The sequence below is a fragment of the Tachysurus vachellii genome, chromosome 3, assembly GCF_030014155.1.
Source record: "Tachysurus vachellii isolate PV-2020 chromosome 3, HZAU_Pvac_v1, whole genome shotgun sequence".
Classification (NCBI taxonomy): domain Eukaryota; kingdom Metazoa; phylum Chordata; class Actinopteri; order Siluriformes; family Bagridae; genus Tachysurus; species Tachysurus vachellii.
The window spans coordinates 33,538,199-33,564,654 of NC_083462.1; the positions used below are offsets into that span (position 1 = coordinate 33,538,199).

Consider the following 26,456-nt stretch of genomic DNA (forward strand, 5'->3'; position numbering starts at 1 on the left):
CCTAAATATGACTTGATAAAAACAACCAAAAAACAAACAAAAAATGAAGAAAAAATGCTTTGTACTCAAAAGAGAAACCCAATCAGTAGAAAACTGTGCTTGAGGTTTAGAGCATAACTGCGTGGTGGTTCCATAGAAAGTGTGGAGCGATATGAAAACTGCATGTACTGTACTGATGTAACATACATAACAAAATCATATTTTAAATGTAATAATATTAAGTGTAACACTATTTTGAATCTCCAATCATGTTGTATTGCGCTCTTTTGCACTTGCTTATTTATGCACTGCAAAATGCTCTGATATCCACAGAATTGCCAGGGCTATAATCTATAAAACAGATGAATCTGTTGGGATGTTTGTCTATTTAAAGAAACCACCTAGATTTATGTGATCAGAATCTGTTTGTAATTACACTTTTTATATTTCAAGGACCAAACTGCAGATTTTTTCCTCATTCAGAGCCCACGAGGGTACTGTAAATATCCTAGAGTGACGTCCACCGTGTTAAAGAAAATTTTCTGGGGCAATCTGGTACTGTAGATGTGAAGAGAAATAATCTCAAATTACCCTGGTTGCTGTATTACCACCTTGTTTGATGTGGAGCCATTTTGTCATCATGATGCAGCACAGGCTTTTTCCTTTTTTTTTTGTGATATGATATGATCTTTAGCCATGACCTCTGACCATGGCTTGCAGTTCCAAGAGCAGAGGCGTGTGGGTGGTGAGGTGAAAAGTCTATTCTTTATCTACCTCCACACAAGGAAAACATGAAAATAAAATGTTGTCCAATCCTCCATTTTGATGGAAAGGAAATGCCACTCATGAGAAGTTAAATTGTTGTTTTGCTCAATTTCAAAGGTAAGACTATGATTTCTCAGTTCGTTCATTTATCAATTGTTTATCCAACAATTAAAAAAGTAAATCTGAATATGTGATATCAGGCTGCTTAATAAACCTATCCTCCAGGTAACACTGCAAATTCTGAATGTGTGCATTCATTTGTTCACCTGTGACTGAGGCTCTAAAGCAGGTACCGAAACAGCTGCATGATATAGAGATAAACAGTGGCAAGTTGGTTGAAATAGCAACAAACCTGGACTGGCACAGTATGGAATGTGGCAGCAAATTTTGGGATTTGGCTTTAATTTTAATGCGTTTTTTTTTTTTTGAGAAGCCATCTGCCCTGTTATTCCATCAAACCTCCCTAGAATTTTACTGGAAGGCTCTTTCTTTTCTAAACAGTTATGTAAGCTATGCAAGTCAAATTTTCTCTGCCCATGCATACGCCTGTGTGTTTACCAGAATACATTGTATGCAACATTGTCCCCTGTGGTTGTATTAGGCATTGTAATTTGCCCATCACTTTGGATTGCTCATTCTGTATTTTGTTAAGGCTCTTTTGTCTGGTTAATTACAAACATATGTTTAATACATCTACAATTATCTTTCTGGTGATACTGTATTATCCTCAGTGACTGGCTCTATTTATAATTCAGTAACTAGAATAATCACCAACTAACATGATACAGCCTTTGTAATGGGCCTCAAATATCTATTAATATCCATTAAACACTTACAGACTGTAGTGTTATTAACACAGTAATGTACAAGACTTGTAACTTGTAATTTGCTTGTAACAGAAGTCCTGTTACAATTACATCATTTTTTTTGTTATTGGTGATGATCGTGTAATCACATTTTAATGCATGTTTCTTTCTCACTAATTAAAACTGTGTCGTAGTGCAATGCAGTAATATCTGTAGATGACAAAGATGACTGTTTGATACACAATACTTTAAGCATTATATACACTCACTGGCAAACCGTACCCTTGTTCTTTCATGCAATGTACCAATTATATAACAATTATAACATCCAATCCATTATTAGTCAGTCATGTTGCAGCAGCACAGTGAATAAAATCATACAGATACAGGTCAAGAGCTTCAGTTAATATTCACATTAAACATCAATCCTGAAGAATAATTGTGATCTCAGCAACTTTGCCCATGGCATGGTTGTTGCTGGTGCCAGATGCACTGGTGATTATATTTCAGAAACTAGTTAGCTCTTACAATTTTAATGCACAACGATCTCTAGGATTACAATGAATGGTGTAAAAGAAAACTAACTAGTGAGTTACAGTTTTGTGAGTTCTTCTTGATGAGAGAACTAAAGGGAGAATGACCAGAATGCTTCAAGCTGATGGGAAGTCTACAGTAACTCAAAAATAATTACTCTTTACAACTATGGTGAACAGAAAAGCATCTTAGAATGTAGTCCACTAAACGGAATAAAGCCACCCCAGTGTGATGATTCCAGACCATCATCTGCATGATATTATGTACTGTAGAGCATAGAACATACTGTAGGAGTGCACAGAAAAAAAAATGAGACCTACCTGCAGTAGGGTTATGGACCCCCAAGTCTCACTGATGTTTGTGTGTGGAGCAAAGTTTTGCAAAGGGGATATAAGCGAATATACATATACCTTTTCTGAATATGTTATTTAATTGAACGATTTTGTAATTGTCATAAATTATATAGGGGGGGCACGGTGGCTTAGTGGTTAGCACGTTCGCCTCACAACTCCAGGGATGGGGGTTCAATTCCCGCCTCCACCTTGTGTGTGTGGAGTTTGCATGTTCTCCCCGTGCCTCGGGGGTTTCCTCCGGGTACTCCGGTTTCCTCCCCCGGTCCAAATACATGCATGGTAGGTTGATTGGCATCTCTGGAAAATTGTCCGTAGTGTGTGAGTGTGTGAGTGAATGAGAGTGTGTGTGTGTGCCCTGCGATGGGTTGGCACTCCGTCCAGGGTGTATCCTGCCTTGATGCCCGATGACGCCTGAGATAGGCACAGGCTCCCTGTGACCCGAGGTAGTTCAGATAAGCGGTAGAAAATGAGTGAGTGAGAGAATAAATTCTATACAAATGTACACCTGTTCCTCTTTCTCTGGGCTGTCACTTACAGAGAGACCATGGGGAAACAGAACAGCAAGCTGACCCCTGAGGCGCTGGATGACCTGGTAAAGAGCACAGAGTTTAATGAGCATGAGCTAAAGCAGTGGTACAAAGGCTTCCTAAAGGACTGCCCCAGTGGCCGCCTCAACCTTGAAGAGTTCCAGCAGCTATATGTGAAGGTGAGCATTATTATGTTTACATTTCTGTAAATTCCTTTGACCTATGCACTTCAGGACATTAACAGGATGTTAATGAATGCTTTGATCTGCACACAAAGTGTTTAAAACAGAATGTATGATTTTTAAATTTGGCAGAATAATGGTATTGCGGTCTACATGAACATTTCATAACACGAGTTTTGCTGCATCGTTCTCCTTCTTTTGCATTTAAATCTAGACCACACAGCATGTCCCAAACCACACAGCATTAGTAGTAGTATGGTTAAATGGTAATGACAGCAATGGTGCAGTGAGAGAGAGTACTGTTTAGCATGGTAATGTGCAGCTTGTATTTGAAAGTGTAGGTGACTGGTGATTGTTCAGCATTACAGAAGCTTTATTGTGCATTATTAATTACTGAGCACCAGAAGAAAGAGCACAACCACCAACAACGTTCCTTTAGCCAGAGATAGCTGTTTCTGTTGTCTTTTACTGTGAATGTCCTCTGTGAGTTGTTCTCATTAAACAATTTCTCAACCTGGATTATGATAAAAAAAGACTTCAAAAACAAGCTTTTCAATAACGTATAATTCATTACACATCAAATTAAAAAAAAAAAAAATGTAACAATGAACATTAGCATAATGATTGTTTTTGGATTATAGATTTAGTAGCATGTATTAACATTAACTATTTACTAAGGAATCTAGAGAAAATAGAGTTTATTTAAAATTAATTTGAATTACATTATTATATCTCAGGGGGCACGGTGGCTTAGTGGTTAGCACATTCGCCTCACACCTCCAGGGTTGGGGGTTCGATTCCCACCTCCGCCTTGTGTGTGTGGAGTTTGCATGTTCTCCCCGTGCCTCGGGGGTTTCCTCCGGGTACTCCGGTTTCCTCCCCCGGTCCAAAGACATGCATGGTAGGTTGATTGCATCTCTGGAAAATTGTCCGCAGTGTGTGAGTGAATGAGAGTGTGTGTGTGCCCTGCGATGGGTTGGCACTCCGTCCAGGGTGTATCCTGCCTTGATGCCCGATGACGCCTGAGATAGGCACAGGCTCCCCGTGACCCGAGGTAGTTCGTATAAGCGGTAGAAAATGAGTGAGTGAGAGAATAAATTCTATACAAATGTACACCTGTTCCTTCACCTGAAGATGAATGAATGAATGAATGAATGATTATATCTCAGAACCACTTTGAAATATTTGTTGTTTAAATACTGATGTTAATTTTTTTAAGTTGACAGTTTTCTGACATTCATTTATCGTTACAAAGTTATGATGTTGACTGTAGACATAACTACATTAACACTATTTTTACATCATATTACTATGAATAAGAGTCATGAGAAGTTTCAGAAATATTGGAGACTATGAGATATCAGACCAAAGTCATTTGCATTTAATATGAATATGACATGATACATCAGAATTTTGGCTTTCATTTTCTGACGATTTCAATCTAGATGTGCGAAACAAATTTGGAAGCAGAGCACCCATTTTTTAGATTAATCTTTTCATCCCAAATACAAATAGTGTATAACACAAACAAAAAGAACTGGTCTTGCCGATAGATTCAGAGGGATAGGATATACAGCTGGACTAAATAATCAATTCATCCATCTGTACTGTTTTGAGGCCACTTTGTTTGCTGGATCAGCTTTCTACAAATTTAGTCTGCTGGTCACTAACCCTTTTAGTGTGATGTGCTACAATATGAGAAAATGGATGACCTTGCATTATCAGGGTGGTGTGGGGCTGGAAAAAGTGTTGCGTGTGTGTGTGAGACAGAGAGAGAGAGAGAGAGAGAGAGAGAGAGAGAGAATGAGAGTGTCTGCAAATGCGAGTGGGTTGTTGGAGTATTGTGCGTGTGAACGAGTGAGAGAGAGAATGTATGCGTGAGGGTGTTTGGATATATTGACCACAGCATAGTGACAGGGATATGTGATTGTCCATGCATAGATAGTTTGTAGTACATTATTTGAGGGAATTGTTCCAGGAATTGTTTTACTCAGCCTTTGTGTCACTGCATTTTGACATGCACACTTCAATCAGCACTGTAGATTATATTTTAGAGTAAATGTCAAAATTAGTGGAGTTTTTTTTCCATATGTTGCACATTATTTTATCGATATAGTGCAATTCTGAAACATCCTGGCCTACCACTTTTTTTTATCAAGTCCAACTTTGTTTATTGTTTTATTTTTTTCCAAAAAGTCAAATAGATTTATATCAAAATGAACTTACGTGGGTCATGAAATCTCTCCTGTCTCTGCAAACACAATCAGGCATGCAAGTCACATGGTAACGCGGTACGGTAACATGGATATTTCAAAACTTTAGACTGAAATTTTCTTGGACTACAGAGACTTTCAGAGTTTTGACAATACCTGGCACATTTTTTTTTTTTTTTTACAACATATCACAAAAAACAAAATCCATACAACATAAAACATCTGCAGTGTAGGACACAAATATCAGGGTTCAACCTTTGTTGAGTTTCTAGCTAAATTTATGTGTTCATGTCATCATGTGGTTTTCCTTTACCATATAAATTTTATTTGTATGATGAACCTGAATGTAAATAAACTAGATTTGTAAAGTTCGTCGTGACAAACTTTGATGTTGGCTTTGACAAAGCAAGTATTTGCAAAGGCCGGTGTTTTTTGGAGGCGAGTGGACATAAGGATCAGTGTTACGTTTAGAGGCAAGTGGACAGAAAGCTAGGGTGCTAAAACATTTGAAGGCAACTGGAGACAAGCATGTGAGGTTATCTGAATACTCTTGAGGAAGTTCCCCTCATTGTTCTGAGTGTTTTGATATGTCACATGTCCATGTTGTAAAAAGTTTTTTGATTTTTCATATTTTGGGGGCGGGGCTGTGGCACAACCGAAAGGCCAGTCGGTACACCAATTTAAAAGTTTGTTCAGAGTATCACCCTAAAGGAGCTGGCCGAGTTTGGTGTAGATAGTTCCAAAGCTTGCCTAGTTATAAACCTCCAAATTTATAATGGGAGTCTATGGGAAAAAAAGGCCACTTTGAGACCCAGTACCAGAAGTACCGGTACTCGGATAGCTTAGAAAAGTCATAGCAACAAACTTCAGACCAGCGTCTACAACATATCCGAATTTGGTGCATGTGGCTCAAAAGCCCTAGGAGGAGATACTCTTGATAAATTTTTGTCTAAGCTTAAATAGGAAAACACAATGTTGGCTTCTACAAAGCGACATAAATCTGTTGTTTTTTGCTAATGTTAAAATGCTATAAATCAGGTTGAAGGACAAAGACCTAGATATATTTAATCTTGACTGATGCCTTGGTTCAAATGGCTATATGTAGGGGACAGTAGAGACAACTGGATTCAAGATTGTCTTTATTTCACTCGTTCTCCCTTTGCATATAAATACACACCACACACAGATGCCGTGTGTTTGTACATCAGTACAGAGAAAATAACAGGCAGATCATCTAAAAATAAAAAGCTGCCATTGTTTCCCAGTTTCTCTTAGCACACCAATTCTGTTCTCCTACACCAAAAGACACCAAAAGCTTCCAGATTTATCTCATTTATATGCTGTGCTGCTGCTCATGATGTGTAATTTATTGTATTCCTTATTGTAAATGGGACACACACATTACAGCAGCAATTTTTGTGTAATAATAATTATGTAGCTTTGTAGAAGCCAACATTCTGTTTTCCTATTTAAGCTTAGACAAAAATTTATCAAGAGTAACTCCTCCTAGGGCTTTTGAGCCACATGCACCAAATTCGGATATGTTGTAGACGCTGGTCTGAGGTTTGTTGCTGTTACTTTTCTAAGCGATCTGAGTACCAGTACTTCCGGTACCGGGTCTCAAATTGGCCTTTTTTCCCCATAGACTCCCATTATAAACATTGGAGGTTTATAACTCAGCAAGCTTTTGAACTATCTACACCAAACTCGACCAGCTCCTTTAGGGTGATACTCTGAACAAACTTTTAAATTGGTGTACCGACTGGCCTTCTGGTTGTGCCGCAGCTCCGCCCCCAAAATATGCAAAATCAAAAAACTTTTTACAACATGGACATGTGACATATCAAAACACTCAGAACAATGAGGGGAACTTCCTCACGTGTATTCTGATGACGTCACGTAAAAATAAAAAATTTGCACAACATGGGCATGCGACATATCAAAACACTCAGCACAATAAGGGGAACTGCCTCGCGGGTATTCTGATGATATCACGTGACGTCACGTGAAAACAAAAAACATTAGCACAACGTGGACATGTGGCATATCAAAACACTCAGCCCAAGGAGGGGAAATGCGTCACAGGTTTTCGGATGACGTCACATGCTCGTCTCCACTTGCCTCCAAATGTTTTTTGCACCATAGCGCTCCACTAGATTTCACACGTTTTATGTCCACTTGCCTCCAAAAGTAACACTGACCCTTAGGTCCACTTGCCTCCAAAAACACCGGCCTTTGCGAATACTTGCATCGTCAAAGCCAACATCAAAGTTTGTTGCGACGAACTTTACAAATCTAGTTGAGCTTTGCGATCATGAATACGTACGTACTGTAGTATAGAGTTACAGTTAATGTGCAATCAAGAGATCTCACAGTTCTGTGGCCTCAGGTTCGATCCTGAGCAGTGGCTTTAGTGTGTTAGGAGTTTCTGTGCATGTTCTCTGTGTACTCATATAGGTTTAAGCTTCGATAGTTTCCTCCTGCCTCTTAGAGCATGACTCTGAGTGAACTAGTGACACTATTTTGCCCTAGGTGTAAATGTGTGTGAGCAAATGGTTAATAAAAATGAATGAATAAATGCTTGTGGGTCTTTCTGTATATGCCTCCAGGTAGTACTTGCAAGAATATTAACCAGTTAATATTTCTAACCTTTGGATTATTTGGATTAAAGATTATTTTGTTAATATCTGGCTGGTGAAAGCTCCTGTATAAAGTGCTGCTCAGCTCTGGGCAGAGTCTCCTTCCTACTTACAAATGGATTTATAAATGTCTGGAATAATCTAGGTTTTTATAGTTATAGTACAATATGCCTTCATATTCGTGCATGTTGGTGAACTCAAAGACACAGAGTGGTTACTGCAAAAATAGAATACATTTCTTCTATGGGAGTTGTAATCTTCCACTGACATTAATATTGTAATCTTCCACTGACTTTTTTTTTGGAAAATAAAGTGCCGAAGTATGCACAAGCAGGTGGTTATAGAACTTCAAAAAGGTTAAAGGATAGCACTCTAGTCCTTGAAAAAGTCCTATTGCTGTGTCAAATGTGTGTGTGTGTCCCAAATTTTACAGCACATGATGGCAAGGTTGTAGGCGTATTCTGTGTGCCTGACCCTGGCCGGGTCTGTATGACGTTCTTTCATGCAGTGTAGCTTGGGATAAATAAATAAATAATAAAAAAAAAAATAAAAAAAACCAAGGCTTGGATGGCTGCTCTGATTAGTGTGTGGTAGCACAGCAACCCTGACGCACATCTGTTCAATGTTACCCCAAGGCCTTCCCTTTGCAAGTGATCATCTGAGAGCAGGGGCTAAAAACATCACTCAGTTGGAGACTTTTGATTTACAAGATGCATGATAAAGTACTCGCATCACAAAATATTCTGAATATGCCATTACAGAGTGTATCGTTTCTTTTAATGACTTCTATGAAAACCTGCAACACATGCAGAAACGTACATGGGACAACAAGACATTTTATATTCCAAATGATTAGAATTTTTGTATTTGTTTTTTTAGTGGTAACTGTTTTTTTTTTTTACTTTTTCTTATACAGATATTTTTATTGTTTGCACGATTTAAAATGAATTAAAATAAAATATAAAAAATATTTCAAATGTTATTAAATAACACTTCCCCTATTGGCCTATCAGCTGGAGCTTGAATCCCAAAGATGCCACACCTGAGTCCGAGTAATCACGATTTGTTCCCATCATGAATTTCTATTGAATTTTAATCTGTATTCATTATGGAATAATGCATTTAACATAGTATTATTTCATTAATTACTAACCAGGCATTATGCCAATACTCTTTTCTATGCAGCTACATGGTGTACACTGAGAAAGACATTGAAACGGTAGAGCATATTTTCTTTCAGTGTGAATTGGTAAATGAATTTTGGCTTTCATTTCAAAATTGGATACAATCTAAAGATATATTGATGCATCCTTTGAATATGACCTCAATTAAAGTTGGAGTGTTTATATAGAATTTTTGATAAATAACCTGATTGTGTTAGGAAAACACTTTATCCACAGATGCAAGTATTTAAGGGTTAAACCCCATTTCACGGGATGGAAAAATGATTTGAAGTTATTTGCAAAATCCATTCAATGGATGATGGACAGAAATGCCCTGAAATTTCTTTCGGCTTTGGACTCGTATATGTTATTAGATTAAGACCACGAAACACTGATTTATGATTGTTAAATATGCCTTAAATGTTTGTATTTGAATAAAGTCTATTACAAAAAAAAAATATGGTGTACACTGTAGCTAGTTATCTGTATATATTTAGAAATGATGTATGTGACACAGTATTTATGTAATTGAACGAAAACCCCAAAAGCTTTTCCCATTCTGCATAGTAACCGCTTGCTTTGTGTCTTAGGAAACATCAGTGACATGGAAATGATTTATTTACTGGATACATGATAGGATGCAGACACCACAAACTACATGAATTACATCATACTTTTTAATTGTTTACTTGTAAATAATGATGTGAAACATCCATGAGACAAGTTAGTTCTCACTGCATCAACTATAAACGTTCCTCACCAGTTAGTCTTTGTCTCTTTTTAAGTTGTGTTACTGGAAAAACTAGAAAACTTTCCTGTATTAGAAAATGTTAATGCAGACACTGGAAACCCTTAGCAAAAATGCTAAATAAATTTCTTCTCACAGAATATTTCAACGGGGGGCAAAGTGGCTTAGTGGTTAGCACATTCGCCTCACACCTCCAGGGTTGGGGGTTCGATTCCCGCCTCCGCCTTGTGTGTGTGGAGTTTGCATGTTCTCCCCGTGCCTCGGGGGTTTCCTCCGTGTACTCCGGTTTCCTCCCCCGGTCCAAAGACATGCATGGTAGGTTGATTGGCATCTCTGGAAAATTGTCCGTAGTGTGTGATTGTGTGAGTGAATGAGAGTGTGTGTGTGCCCTGCGATGGGTTGGCACTCCGTCCAGGGTGTATCCTGCCTTGATGCCCCGAGGTAGTTCGGATAAGCGGTAGAAAATGAGTGAGTGAGTGAGAGAATATTTCAACAATAACAACTGGGTTTTAAATGCATTCATGTAAAGTGTTTACCATGCAAGTCCTTGTGTTCCAAGATCTTTCTACAGAACTAAAATATATTAGAATGACCTCATGAATATAAACATTGCAGCAGCTTTCTGTGCCAAAAGTTACTGTAAATATTAAAGATCAAAAATGGAAAATGTGATTTTTAAAAAAGTTGGTTTATGATCTGTTTATCTGGATGAAAAACAAAATTTTAAATGGGATTATAATTGCTCCCTGTTTCCATCTTATCCATTTATCAGCTCTTTTTTCTTCACCCACTCCCTGTGTGTGTTGGCATTTTAAATCTATGCTGTGTGTTCAGTAGTTGAGAATGCAGAGGCGTGACCGGAGACTGAGATCTGGACAGATTGTGCCAAACATTTGATTGGAAATTAGTCGGCATGGGGGCGTTGTGGGTAGTTTTGCCAATCAGCAGTTCCAGGGTTTAATACTTAATACTTAGTGAAAATGTACAACATGAATGCTTTAAACTCTGCACTAGACGTGAATTCTGTGTGTATGAACAGAATGGTGCACTGTGGTCAGAGGTGATCTTATGCACATACCCTGAAGTAGAATAAGAAAAAATAATATTCATGTTTCTAGTCCATCTAAGAAATAAGGCTGCTGGCTGTTTCTAATATCAGTTACCTAACTGTCTAAGGAGTTGGACGTACTGTATGGTAAGACATACAGTATATTTTACATTTATTTATGTGATTTCATTTGGACTTTTGGCTGTATCGTGGCTTTGTCTATTAACAATCTGTAGTGTGAACATGAATCCATAGTGTGTTGTGTGAGCCACATAAAGGTTTGTTTCGACTAACAACTGGTGGCATCTCTTTTACCACAGTGAGACATTGGTGTCCATTGTTAAAGTGCAACAAAATAAACAAGTGTGAAACTTTTGACATCCTTTGAATTTAGTCTTACTGTACAGGAGCTATAAAATGGAAACCACTCCAACTAACTACTGCACACATAAACTGATGTAATGAGACCATATCAGGAGTATATCAAACTAGAGGTGCAATACAAATTTAATATGTTTAATACCCTTTTTGTGGAAAAAATCTAATAGATTTTAAAATCATTAATACAGAAATAGGTCACGGTGGCTTAGTGGTTAGCACGTTCGCCTCACACCTCCAGGGTCGGGGGTTCGATTCCCGCCTCCACCTTGTGTGTGTGGAGGTTGCATGTTCTCCCCGAGCCTCGGGGGTTTCCTCCGGGTACTCCGGTTTCCTCCCCCGGTCCAAAGACATGCATGGTAGGTTGATTGGCATCTCTGGAAAATTGTCCGTAGTGTGTGAGTGTGTGAGTGAATGAGAGAGTGTGTGTGTGTGCCCTGTGATGGGTTGGCACTCCGTCCAGGGTGTGTCCTGCCTTGATGCCCGATGACGCCTGAGATAGGCACAGGCTCCCCGTGACCCGAGGTAGTTCGGATAAGTGGTAGAAAATGAATGAGTGAGTAATACAGAAATATAGAAAAATGGTGATTGGGTTCAATTAATGTAGGAGTAGTTGCAATAATATCATACATTTTCTGATAATCTCCCTAATCACCATGATCGTGGACAATATTATTCGCCTTCTCAAGATTATACTTTGGATACTTTAAATCTTTCTTCTTTTATGCATTCTGATCTCTTGTGTTCTGGTAACTCGGTCAAATCATGGAGCAGTTAAAGATTAAAATCTTGGTGTACTGTATGTACAGTATAGAGCATGCCTTTAAGTATGCTTCTGTAAATTATCTATTTAAGGATAAGGAAGATGGGTTTCACATCTAAGCTGAAGTCATGTAGGTGACCGGAATCAGAAAGGTTGATTACTGACAGCTTGGTTGAAAATGCAGTGCACTTCAGTGAATTCTTTCAGTTGTTCGTTTTAGAAACCTCAGAAATAAACTTGAGTCATTATGAAGACCTTGGCAAGCAGGAGAAAGCCCTCAGACATCCCACAGATCTTGACAAACAGATGTGCTCCCACATACAGTACTACCTTTACATCTCACTGTTTTGTGCACTCAATTCACATCTCACCCATGCTCTCGCTTTTGATGGAGGTCTATGTATGATTGTGTGTGTGTGTATGTGTGTGTGTGTGTGTGTGTGCATATGTGTGTGTATGTAGACCTCCAAATTAAGCCCTCCATCTAGCTTTCAAAAAGCTTTGTAAATGCTGGATAATAAAAAAAATCTGTTATGTTAAAAAATAATCTGTTAATGTAAAGTGGATTAAACCCCACAAATGACTGCACATTATGATGTATATAATTAAAATGTAATCATTTAGTAATTACATTTCTAATCTATGAATTCCACAGTGAGTTTTACATTCTGAATTGTATTGCTGGATTCTTCACACTGTTTGTATTCTTAAATGCACAAACATTTAAACAAACCTTTTTTTTATTAATTTTGTTTAAATTACCGGGGGGCACAGTGGCTTAGTGGTTAGCACGTTCGCCTCACACCTGCAGGGTTGGGGGTTCGATTCCTGCCTCCACCTTGTGTGTGTGGAGTTTGCATGTTCTCCCCGTGCCTCGGGGGTTTCCTCCGGGTACTCTGGTTTCCTCCCCCAGTCCAAAGACATGCATGGTAGGTTGATTGGCATCTCTGGAAAATTGTCCATAGTGTGTGATTGTGTGAGGGAATGAGAGTGTGTGTGTGTGCCCTGTGATGGGTTGGCACTCCGTCCAGGGTGTATCCTGTCTTGATGCCCGATGACGCCTGAGATAGGCACAGGCTCCCCGTGACCTGAGGTAGTTCAGATAAGCGGTAGAAAATGAGTGAGTGAGTGAGTGAGTGACAGTGTTTAAATTACACAAAGAAAAAATATATATAATTGTAACATATTGTAAGACAGTAAGAAGACAACAATTTTTTAAGTTTGAATAAATTGCAAAAATAACTTTTTATTTAAAATTGAATTTGGATGTAATTTAAACACTAGACAGTTTGGATTGAATAGGCTGCAGTTACATAATGGCATTTGGAGCCATTGCATCAGATGGAAGGATATGCCAATTAAACACAATTACCCTGCAGGCACCTTGCCCAGCTCACTCAATCAGGGGAGAGGGCTAGCCACAGGATGAGGGAGACAGACAGACCCTAGCACATGTCAATATTATGTAATGCACTACATCAGGAATGTCCAGCTCAGGTGTTGGACTCCAGCTCAGCTTTAAGCGTGTGTTTACATATACAGTGCTAAGTCAATTTAAACCAAACCAGGGTCCTGTTTTCTTCCTTTGTGCAATTTTTTAAGCAGGTAAGAATACAGCAATATCAATGAGTGCGGACAGTCTAAAAGCAAGGTACTTGGAGTCTGGTTCAAATGCGCCTTACATTGCAGAAAGAAAGCCAAACAGAACTGTAGTACTGATGAAATTATAAAGGTTCTGGATATTTTTACCCAGTGGACGTGATTTGTTCCACTTTTTCTATTGACGTATTTCTGACCAGTACATAAAGTTTTACTACTACATTCATTCATTCATTCATTCATTCATCTTCTACCGCTTATCCGAACTAACGGGTCACAGGGAGCCTGTGCCTATGTCAGGCGTCATCGGGCATCAAGGCAGGATACACCCTGGACGGAGTGCCAACCCATCACAGGGCACACACACACACACACTCTCATTCACTCACACAATCACACACTACGGACAATTTTCCAGAGATGCCAATCAACCTACCATGCATGTCTTTGGACCAGGGGAGGAAACCGGAGTACCCGGAGGAAACCCCCGAGGCACGGGGAGAACATGCAAACTCCACACACACAAGGTGGAGGTGGGAATCAAACCCCGACCCTGGAGGTGTGAGGCGACCGTGCTAACCACTAAGCCACCGTGCCCCCCTTACTACTACATTTTAAAGTTAAATTAATTTAATTAGACTTATAATTGGGTGGTTATTTTATAGCAATGGTACGTAAATCTTGTTAAAATGAATTTAAAAGAAGTAAATGTTCACCAAAAATGTACATACTCTCTATTTTTATGTGCATCACTTTAAATCGATTAATAATTCTTTTTTATATTAATAAAAACTACAAAAATAATAACATGGATGTGTGTTTATTTTCACTTGATGCATCATATTTGCCATGGCGACGATTCCATAGTCATATAGTGTCTCAGCATGTGTTACTAATATAAATTGCATCATAACACTTTTTCTTTTTCTGTTACCAATACTGAAACTTAGAGTATCAAGTGAAAAACAGCTTGTAGAAAATAAACACACATTCACGTTATTACTATTATTCATTCATTCATCTTCTACCGCTTATCCGAACTACCTCGGGTCACGGGGAGCCTGTGCCTATCTCAGGCGTCATCGGGCATCAAGGCAGGATACACCCTGGACGGAGTGACAACCCATCACAGGGCACACACACACACACACACACACACACACACACACACACACACGCACACACACACACACACGCACACACGCAATCACACACACACGCAATCACACACTACGGACAATTTTTCCAGAGATGCCAATCAACCTACCATATATGTCTTTGGACCAGGGGAGGAAACTGGAGTACCCGGAGGAAACCCCCGAGGCACGGGGAGAACATGCAAACTCCACACACACACAAGGTGGAGGCGGGAATCGAACCCCGACCCTGGAGGTGTGAGGCGAACGTGCTAACCACTAAGCCACCGTGTCCCCCTATTAGTATTATAGTTTTTATTAATATAAAGACCTAGATACAGAATATTTCAAGCCTTTATATTCTTTCATTTTTTATACATTTTTTATACACTTTATATACATTTGCACATGTGAATGTCCAACTTTAACCCAGACCACAGGTTTTATGTCAGATTTAAATAAAGAGTAAAATTAACAGTAAAATTCTACAATGATGCTGAAACACAATGTAAATGACATGGCACAGTTGTTTTGTCAGGTATAAACTGGGTGCCATTTTGATTTGTTTTGTGACATGATTACAATGTTAAGGTGGTTCTTCTCTTTAAGACTAAAGGATGCCATTGTGTTCTTGGAGAACCTCAGACAACTGCAGAAAGTGTTCATGTCCCTTACTCAGTTCTACTAGTTACCTAGTTTCTCAATGGGACATGAACTGTGTAGCTTTATATTAGATATAGCTGTGTCTTTTCAACATCATTTTAACTTGTTTAACAAATTAATTAACCATTTATTTACATGTGAATGTTAAGTTAATCAAGTATAAATAAGGCTGTAAACTTAAATCTATTGTATTTACTGTATAGCTGAAAAAGGCTGAACAAAAAGGCTTTTATTAATAATTTTTTTAACAGTAAATGAACATCTCATTGCAGTCTGTTGGTGAACTAGAATAGTGTTTATTATTTAACGAATAAGGTTAATAAATCTGAAGGTCATTGTTCCACAGTGGAGAACCGCTCCAGACTTACCTTTAATATATTACCTTAGAGTTTCTGAGATTTTAAAATCTATACAAATGTAATTGTTAGGCATAGAACAAATCGTTTACATGCTATATACTTCAGCTTTATCTAATTATCAGGACCAAATTAGGTCCTGTAGTGGGTCTAAAACGGTTGATGTAATTCTAGGTATTCGTGTAAGTTACCTAGAACATTATGATAACGGTTAATTAGGCATTGAAGCTGCATTTGTTTTGTAGCTAACCTCAGACATCAAGGCCGAACAGAGCTCAGCGAAGCAAGCATACAGTACATAACCCTTCTTACAAGTTTAACACAACCTCAAATACAACATTCACCCATTATATTTAATGTATTATTATGTTCTAATAAACTGCCTGTGAAGTTTCTTCTCTTTAACATAGACTTGGACAATGCATGGAGCTGACAAGAGCAGACACTGTCATGTACCGACTATGGTTACGGAGCATTAGTGATTATACACTTGTGCGCTTATCTAAAATAAAACCTAAGCATATTGTTTTAGTTTCGTTGACGTAGATGAACTAAATGTTTCTGTATAAAACAATTACAGCTTGTGATTGAAGCATAAGAACTTCACATTCTGACAATGTTGTAATAAAAAGTCACAAATAGAAGAAAAGACAAAGATATTTCTGTTAATTGAACTCTGTAATTTTATAACTGGTTCTGGCCAAAACAGATTGGTTAATAGTTGGTAATTAAAATATTTGATCTTACTTGAATTAGACTATAAAAGTGATTTAGGGTCAAGTTTATGCTAGTGAAAGTTTATTGTTAGAGAATTTACTCCTCTTTAAAGATTATGCAACAAACAAAAGATGCTTCAGATTATTTGAATTCCTACACATGCTAAACCTAGAATGTCCTTTGTGTGATATTAATAATATTTTTCAGGCACATTGGGTTTACAATGTGGGACTATTTCAAACAATCCTAAAAATGTCTTAAAATGTTATGGAATCAAGGCCTTTGGAGATGGGAAGCCTTTAAAATTTTGACCTCTAGTGGTGAATATTTGTGGAGAGCAAGATTATGAATGGAAGATAATATAGTTATTTGGTCAATTTGTTGAATGTACTCTTAGACAACTAATGACAATCTAAAGAGAATTCATTCATTCATTCATTCATTCATTTATTCATCTTCTACCGCTTATCCAAACTATTCTCAGGTCACGGGGAGCCTGTGCCTACAGTATCTCAGGCATCATTGGGCATCAAGGCAGGATACACCCTGGACGGAGTGCCAACCCATCGCAGGGCACACACACACTCTCATTCACTCACACACTACGAACAATTTTACAGAGATGCCAATCAACCTACCATGCATGTCTTTGGACCGGGGGAGGAAACCGGAGTACCCGGAGGAAACCCCCGAGGCACGGGGAGAACATGCAAACTCGACACACACAAGGTGGAGGTGGGAATCGAACCCCCAACACCCCCAAGGTGTGAGGCAAACGTGCTAACCACTAAGCCACCATGCCTCCCTAAAGAGAATTCATTTTTAGGTATTCTGTATTATCAATTGCTCAGCGATTTACAGTGAACTATTTATTATTTTGCATCATCATCATCATCATCATCATCATCATTATAAACAGTATATAATCATTTCCTACTTTAAATTCCTTTATTTATTCCATTTATTAATCACATTTCTATATTAACGTATATATAATCTTTGTTACTACGCATTATGTTTGTTGCAATTTACATGTGTGATAAGTGTATGTTAGCACTTTGATGCAGATCGCAGCATTAGAAGTGTGTATCGAGATGGTTAGTGACAGTGAGAGTAGTGTAGTGAATTTATGGGAATTTTCTCAGATTTTTTTCTCAGATTTCTTTGAATTTTAAATAAACATTTTTATTCATTTATAGTATGAGTGGCACAAACTTTCACCAGTTGCAGGAGGTCCAAATTTCCAACCTCTTTTAATGCCTCAGATTATGTTAGATAGTAGTATTAACAATCATCACAGAATAGCCATGAAAAGCATCACTGATCGCTTGTGATCACGTTTCATCAGTAGGCGGGCTGCCAAATCTGCAAACAAAAGCTCACCTGTCACTGCACAATCAATCTCCAAACATTTTGCAAATACTATATAAAAATAAAATGAAATGTTTGAATGTGATTTCTAATTAAATTATTAGCACTCTCTAGTAGGCTCTCAAATAGAGGCGGTTCTGCGGTGGCTCTGTTTTTCAATGACTTGCAACTTTCTTTGCTCCTCTATCCCTCCATGTTAGGACAGATGGAGCAGAAGGGCCAGCACCATGAGAAAGTCACTTTGCATTATTGTAGGATGCATGATGGAATGTGCTGTTTCCTTGAAACAGTGCTTCTCCACCAAAGGAAGACTGCTGGAGGGATAGAAAGGGATATGCTGCTGTCTTGATGTGTTAGTTTTGTCTTATCAAAAGATGATCATACATTGGACTCTCTCTCAGGTTAAAATCCTCATAGTGAGCCTCTGTACTGTTTTGTTCAGCCATGTTTTCTTCCTGACGATTAATGATGATCAATTGCCCTTTTATTATAGGAGAACTGAAGAATTGTTCAGCGTACAGTATGACTGTCTGTAATATCTATGGGCTTTGAATGCAGACATCACATGCAGGCTTTTATAAAAGTGCCGTACTTAGAATAGGGTAGATTTAATGCTTTTATCTTTAATCATTTATTACAAATATTTATATTCAATAACAGCTGGTCAGAGTAACAAGATATAATAGCATCAGCGATGGTCTATACAGTATAATATGCAATTGGAGCATACTTAGGAACACTCTCAGAATTTGCTCAAAATGATAAGGAAATATGGAACGTGAAATGTGCCACTACAGTCAATGTTTATGGCTACATCTGAATTTGTCAAATTGAAAAATTGTCTTGAATGTAAGTGAAATGTTTTAGATTCGATTTTAAATTTGGTGGCACAATCCATTTCAAATTAAGTTCTTCATGTTCACATTAGACAATTTAAAACATTTTTTTGAAAATTTTAATCTGAATTCGAATGTCTGAATAATAATAATAATAATAATAATAATAATAATAATAATAATAACAATAATAATAATAATTATTATTATAATAACAACAATAATAATAATAATAATAATAATAATAATAATTAGAAACCTTGCAGGGGGCACGGTGGCTTAGTGGTTAGCACGTTCGCCTCACACCTCCGGGGTTGGGGGTTCGATTCCCGCCTCCACCTTGTGTGTGTGGAGTTTGCATGTTCTCCCCGTGCCTCGGGGGTTAAGACATACATGGTAGGTTGATTGGCATCTCTGGAAAATTGTCCGTAGTGTGTGAGTGAATGAGAGTGTGTGTGTGTGTGCCCTGTGATGGGTTGGCACTCCGTCCAGGGTGTATCCTGTCTTGATGCCAGATGACGCCTGAGATAGGCACAGGCTCCCCGTGACCCGAGGTAGTTCGGATAAGCAGTAGAAAATGATTGAAATGAATGAATTAAACCTTGCAAACACATTCAAGATGTGGAATACAGTTTCAATTTGGTGCTTCACAACTGCAGCATACGTACAAATTCAAATAAAGATATACATTTGTACACAATTCGGATTACAGTGACAGGTTAAGTTATTTAAATAGTAACCACTACTTTAAAGTCATTTTCTTTAGGAATGAACATCAACAATCATGAGTTGCCTTGACGTACATTGTCTCCCTCCGTCCCCATACTCTCACCATTCTGTGACATTCTATTGTCAAATTTCCTGACTTGAACTTAGCATCTGTCACTGTGTCCACAATTAGTCCCTAATTAGTCCATTATAGTTTTCTGTAATTACTGCAAAAGATAAGATGCAGTAATATTTCCTTTGAAGCAAATAAGCCTTCTGTGCTTTATGTTAACGCACTGGAAACATTGCATCCAAACATTCTCAAGCTCATCTAATCAAGATCATCAAAAATACAGAAATATTGTTTTTAACAAGACATACCAATAATTTTTTCAGAGGCACAGTTAAATGATTACTTTAACTGTGATTAAATTTCATGATACTATGATTTAAACAGTCATAATATATTCAGAATATAAATTCAAACATGTCTTGCAATGTTCAGTCAATAAACATGTGCGTGTGTCAACATTTGAATTGGAAAATTGTTCATATTTTGAAATTAGTAGACTGGTTTTAATTCAGAGTTTTAAATGCAGAGGCAGTGTTTGCACTAGAAATGGGTGGAGGTCATTTCTGTCTGAGGTGATTAAGAGACTTATCATCTATCCACCCACCCCATAAAGGAAGGAGTGATGAGCTGTGTTGCTGCTACTCAGTCTTCTGAGTGCTGGTCCGCATTGCAGCCCACTCCTGCAGTGAGGCTGCCAAAGACACACTGAAATGATGATGTAGTGATCAAATACACATACACAAGCACTCACACACACACACACCCTCACACAGAGCACAGCATAATTATTTGTATATAATTACATCTTAACCACTGGTAATTTGTTACCAAACCACATTGTACAGATAGTTGTTTAAACCCATAGTGCTGGAGCTCTGTTGCTTTTGTTTTACAATCCCTATACCTTTTCACATTTCTTTCAGTTTTTTCCTTATGGTGATGCATCCAAGTTTGCCCAACATGCATTTCGGACCTTCGACAAAAATGGAGATGGCACCATCGACTTCAGAGAGTTTATCTGTGCTCTGTCCATTACATCCCGTGGCAGTTTTGAACAAAAACTCAATTGGGCCTTTAACATGTATGACCTGGATGGAGACGGCAAGATCACACGAGTGGAAATGCTGGAAATTATTGAGGTATGTACAGTAGCTAATAGTATCTAACATACAGTATTTGGCCATAAGTTTGTGCAACACCTTCCATGGAATCAGAATGGGAAGAGACTTGGGGGTAAAATATTCTGCAGGGAGGAGGAGAGATATCATCTACAGAGCAAGGAGGTGGACTGATGCTTTCTGTTCCTCCCACATCAGGTGATTCTTTTCAATGAGGGCTTCTTGTACAGTGAAAAAAAAAATCCAGTGAATCCATGTTAGGTCTAGCTTACTGTCTGAAACTTGTAGAGGAGAGGCTGGATATAAGTGCAGGTTATATGAAATAAAACATGAATGATACAGAAAACGTAAACCTCAGATACCAAAACATGAATTATGACCACAAGGCAAAAGACATACATAAACCAGAAGGTACTAATGTACCTCTACAAATTGACAAACAATAAAAAAAGACAACCATTAGTGCATGTGTGCTTTGCAAGACATGATTTAGACGTGACTAAAATGAAGGTCTATGTCTGATGGGAATCGGAGACGTGCTGTTTTCAGAGAATCGTGAAACATTTGGATATTCACATGTGGCATGGAAGAGTTACTCTATAAAGCCCTATTCGGACGGGATTAGTTTTACGTGGGGATGTGGGGGTAAAGTAATTATTACCAGAGCTTCTCTGTGATTTTAGTCCCGTCCGAATGTGCCATCTCGGTAATCATTACGGACAATGTCAGTAAAGATTACGGCGACTTTTACCTTCTGTAAAAAGGTCCGGAAAAATTACCTCAGGTAATACTAATCCCGTCCGAATAGACCCGCTGTAAATATGCACGGTAAAATTCCGTCATTTCCTGTTTAAAAGTTTTTGGCGCGTTTTGCAACCATGGAGGCGCCATGTTGTCTGTTTGCGCACGTGATAACAGGAAGCAACGTCATACTCACATGACGACAAGGAGGTTACTGTGGTGCGTAAAGCGAGTTACCCCTCCCACTTCTGCTAGTTTTACTGAGATGTCTTGTCCCGTGCGAATTGGCCAATTTATATTACAGACGTCCTGAGGTAAAATTGCATTACTCCACGTCCCCACGTAAAACTAATCCCGTCCGAATAGGGCTTAAGACTTACTTCATAACAGGCCAAGAATGAAGTCCTTTATGTATAAAAAACACTACTATATGTTTTCACTCTGTAGACCTAGATAAATTCTGAATTTTTGCCTTTTCTTTTACCGTTCTAATAAATCCAAATATTGAATTTCATTGTGGATTCACAGGGGGGCACGGTGGCTTAGTGGTTAGCACGTTCGCCACACACCTCCAGGGTTGGGGGTTCGATTCCCGCCTCCGCCTTGTGTGTGTGGAGTTTGCATGTTCTCCACGTGCCTCGGGGGTTTCCTCCGGGTACTCCGGTTTCCTCCCCCGGTCCAAAGACATGCATGGTAGGTTGATTGGTGTCTCTGGAAAATTGTCCGTAGTGTGTGAGTGAATGAGAGTGTGTGTGTCCTGCGATGGGTTGGCACTCCGTCCAGGGTGTATCCTGCCTTGATGCCCAATGACGCCTGAGATAGGAACAGGCTCCCCGTGACCCGAGGTAGTTCGGATAAGCGGTAGAAAATGAATGAATGAATGAATGTATGTGGACTCACATTACATACTGCATTTTTACCTGATTTTCAATTTAATGATTTTGCTTTAAATTGTTACATTTCCAATACATATGCAATACATATCTATCTGTTTATGTGACAAAATGTAATCATGAAAATTGTCAGTTGCAGATATGTTCATTGATATTTAAAATATTAATGTGTAAACTTGTTAGTTGTACAGTCTGGTGAAGCTCTGTGCATAAATCCATGCTGCAAGCAGCTCATATATGACCATGAACTGTGTAACACTGCGCACAGTTGTTCCTGGTTCTTAATTGAGATAATGCCCAAAACTGCTGGAGCAATAAGTATAGATATTTACTAGGTTGCCTTCCAAGCACTTGAAGAAACATGAAAGCAGTACAGTGTGGTAGATAACTGGGTTTGTTCATTCAGATAAGAAAGGAAGTTAGCTGGCTCAGAGCTAGACCCAGAGCTAGAAATGTTTAGTAAGCAGGGTGTGATCACACTTCAATCAAAGAGTTCATGTGAGTCACCAGTTCTGAAAATACACATTTACTTAAAATATAATGTTGACCAACACAAAACAGAGTGCTGCAATTTAAAAAAGGTGTGAGGAACACACCAGCTGGCTGTATTGACTGCAGAAGTGCAGTCACAATTAGAGAAACAGGCCCTGGCTGGATTCTTTATGCTCTCCTATTTTCTGTGGGCATGACGGTTAGATAATAGCTTTAAAAGATAGTTTCACTGTGGTAGTTCCACATGTAACTTAGTGTGGAATACATATCTCCAACTTACACATTAGCAGAGTAACTTCACTTTTGAACTAGAATTGTAAAGTTCGTCACGACAAACTTTGATGTTGGCTTTGACGATGCAAGTATTCGCAAAGGCCGGTGCTTTTTGGAGGCGAGTGGACATAAGGGTTAGTGTTACTTTTGGAAGCAAGTACACAGAAAGCTAGGGTGCCAAAACATTTGGAGGTAAGTGGAGACGAGCATGTGACATCATCCGAATACTCCTGAGGAAGTTCTCCTCATTGGGCTGAGTGTTTTGATGTCACAAGTCCATGTTGTGCTAATTTTTAATTTTCACGTGACATCACCTGATGTCAAGTGATGTCATCAGAATACACGTGAGGAAGTTCCCCTCATTGTTCTGAGTGTTTTGATATGTCACATGTCCATGTTGTTAAAAAGTTTTTTGATTTTGCCTATTTTGGGGGCGGGGCTGCGGCACAACCGGAAGGCCAGTCGGTACACCAATTTAAAAGTTTGTTCAGAGTCTCACCCTAAAGGAGCTGGCTGAGTTTGGTGTAGATAGTTCGAAAGCTTATAAACCTCCAAAGTTTATAATGGGAGTCTATGGGAAAAAAGGCCAATTTGAGACCAGGTACCGGAAGTACTGGTACTCACATCGCTTAGAAAAGTAATAGCAACAAACTTCAGACCAGGGTCTACAACATATCTGAATTTGGTGCATGTGACTCAAAAGCTCTAGGCCGCATTAAATTTTATAAATTTTTGTCTAAGCTTAAATAGGAAAACAGAATGTTGGCTTCTACAAAGCTACATAATTATGTTTAATACACAGGTGTAAAGATGAGTCGGTGGAATCCATCCATTTTAATAAATCCACAGACAGAGAATAATCCAAATCGACAAAGGCAAGGCAAAAATACTTGATAAATCTAGTAATACACAAAGCAAGGTCATACAACAAAAGGCAAAACAGGCGAAACAGATGAACGGCTTGGTATGCAACAGGGTTGACGATACTTTGCATTGTTAGAAGTGTGTGGCTAGCTTTTATGATAGTGCATCCTGAAGTTGAAACTAAAAGTGAACTCTTGTTAACCTGTAAGTTAGTATTTTGCGATGGCTCCCCTCTTCTCTAGGGGCACCTCCTGGTGTCGTTTACTTGGGGCACCCTTGTGGTCTTAGGGCAGGGCAGTCTGGGTGCGACTGGTGGAATTCTGTGATTAGAGATGAATGTTTACCCACGCCTGTTCCTCTGGACCATACCAATCAGAGTCTACCAGGTACTTTAGGTGACTCCCATGTCTCCTGGAGTCAGTGATTGCTTTGTCAAGATATGCATGTCCCCCCATCTCGATACAGGGTGGTATTTTTAAAGGTTCAGTGTTTGATTCCTTTGGGTGAGCTGGCTTGAGGAGGGAGGCATGGCACGATGGTGATATGCGGTAGCTGGATAGCGCATTAGCTTTGCTATTCTTGGATCTTGGATCTTTAAGTGACCATAAACTGAAAGTGTGTAAAGAACAATGCCCATCTGGTTTGGTGAGGATTCAGGCGTTTGGTGCTCTTGATGTACTCTAGGTTCTTGTGTTTGTTAGGACTTGAAATATACATTGACAATAGACAATTGGTGGAGTTTAGCTGGGGATGCTTGATGTTGGGAGAGCACAGCCCCTATTCCGGTACATGAAGCATCTACTTCCATGATGAACGGCAGGCGGAGGTCTGGGTGTTGCAAGATGGGGGCTGTGGTGAACCTATACTTGAGATCATTGAAGGCATTTTGTGCAGATTCTGACCATTGTAGCTTATGCGGCTTTCCTCATAGCAGTGCTGTCAGGGTGCTGCCACAGAGCTGTAATTCAATTAACATTGCGAATTAAAGTCGGTATCACTAGACAATGTTGACCATTATTTGGGCTCACTTTAGTTCCATGTAGAATGGGTGTTCTCTGAACAGGTTGCGCAGCTATAGCCTGCACGTCCACAACAGAAGCAGAGCCGAAGGCGCATGCGGCACTGGCGCTCCTCTGGTGATACTCTAGCCCAGCCGATCTGCATGGGTTCTGGGGTTTTGTCCTGGATGAAGGGCGGTACTCGTGTTAGGGGCTGAGGCTGATGAGGCCTGTTCGAATCACACGGATAGCCAGCGTGATGTAATTAGTTATGGAGAGGTCCTTGTCCCGACAAGCAAGCTCAGCCTGGAGGGTCGGATTCAGGCATTCTCGAAAAACATGGCTTTTAGAGCTGCGCTGTTCCATACACTTTGTTCTGCCAACATAAAGAACTTCGTTGCATATTTGGCTGCAAAATCGGAGCCTTGACGGAGCTGTATGAATTAAACGGCCACATCTCTCCCTCTGGTGTTGTACTCAAATACTTTATGTATTCGTTGAGTAAAATGAGTGTAAGAGGAACTTACCAGTGCATCCGTGTCCCCGTGAGCAGCATCATGAGAAACACTTACTTGGTCATGTCTGTTAGCAAAGGATGCAAACAGAAATTTAGAGGACAGGGGAGGGGCAATAAATCTGGGTCTGATTCATAACAGACAACAGTATTACCATTTGAGTCAACCGTTGTCAGACTTTAATATGTGGCCTTCTATTTCCAAAGAAACAATAAAAAATTGAATGTAGAATATAAGGAAGAAGAACAGAAGGATTCACATGTAAACATGGTTTTATGGCTAAGAATAAAACCACCAGAATGGTTGGGGTTTAGTTACTGGGGTTGAGAAACAAAACATGGAAGGGTTCTTTTTGCAGAGGGTCTTAGTCACAATGCGAGGACTATTTGTACATAAAACAATAGATACCACGTTCTATGGGAGACCATGTTTGTAGTCCTCAACTAAACCCTGTAACCATGGTTACACACAGAGCCTTGCAACTTTCTTAATATTTTGTGTAGCATGATTCATTCATTCATTTTCTACCGCTTATCCGAACTACCTCGGGTCACGGGGAGCCTGTGCCTATCTCAGGCGTCATCGGGCATCAAGGCAGGATACACCCTGGACGGAGTGCCAACCCATCGCAGGGCACACACACACACTCTCATTCACTCACACAATCAAACACTATGGACAATTTTCCAGAGATGCCAATCAACCTACCATGCATGCCTTTGGACCGGGGGAGGAAACCGGAGTACCCGGAGGAAACCCCAGAGGAAGATTTTGATAAACAGTCATGTGAGATTCTGAACATTGGGTGTTGCATGAAATCTGTTTAATTTTATTTTTATTTTTTATTCAAAGTGACGACATGACATACGGTACTCAGAATTTGTTCTCAGAATTTGAACCTGTACTCAGAATTTGTTCTCTGCGTTTAACCCATCCAAAGTGCGCACACACAGCAGTGAACACACACACACCGTGAACACACACCCGGAGCAGTGGGCAGACATT

At 39.2% G+C, this 26,456-nt stretch overlaps 2 protein-coding genes across 3 annotated transcripts in view; both read left to right on the top strand.

Annotated features, from left to right (window-relative positions):
• The window catches only part of vsnl1a (visinin-like 1a), a 30,327-nt gene that overhangs the window by 1,777 nt on the left and 2,094 nt on the right, over positions 1-26,456 (top strand). The window contains exons 1-3 of one of the 2 annotated variants that reach the window (XM_060866889.1): positions 730-861; positions 2,975-3,143; positions 20,481-20,696. In XM_060866889.1, coding sequence (XP_060722872.1) covers positions 2,982-3,143; positions 20,481-20,696 — 378 coding nt within the window. In that variant the 5' untranslated portion in view covers positions 730-861; positions 2,975-2,981. Of the gene's footprint in view, positions 1-729; positions 862-2,974; positions 3,144-20,480; positions 20,697-26,456 lie in introns of those variants that run through there. The other variant, XM_060866888.1, reaches the window with a different exon arrangement.
• sf3b6 (splicing factor 3b, subunit 6) overlaps positions 13,277-26,456 on the top strand; it is a 31,016-nt gene continuing 17,836 nt past the window's right edge. Inside the window, exon 1 of the mRNA XM_060866890.1 lies at positions 13,277-13,286. The gene's annotated coding sequence lies outside the window, so the exon portion shown is untranslated. The remainder of the gene's footprint in view (positions 13,287-26,456) is intronic.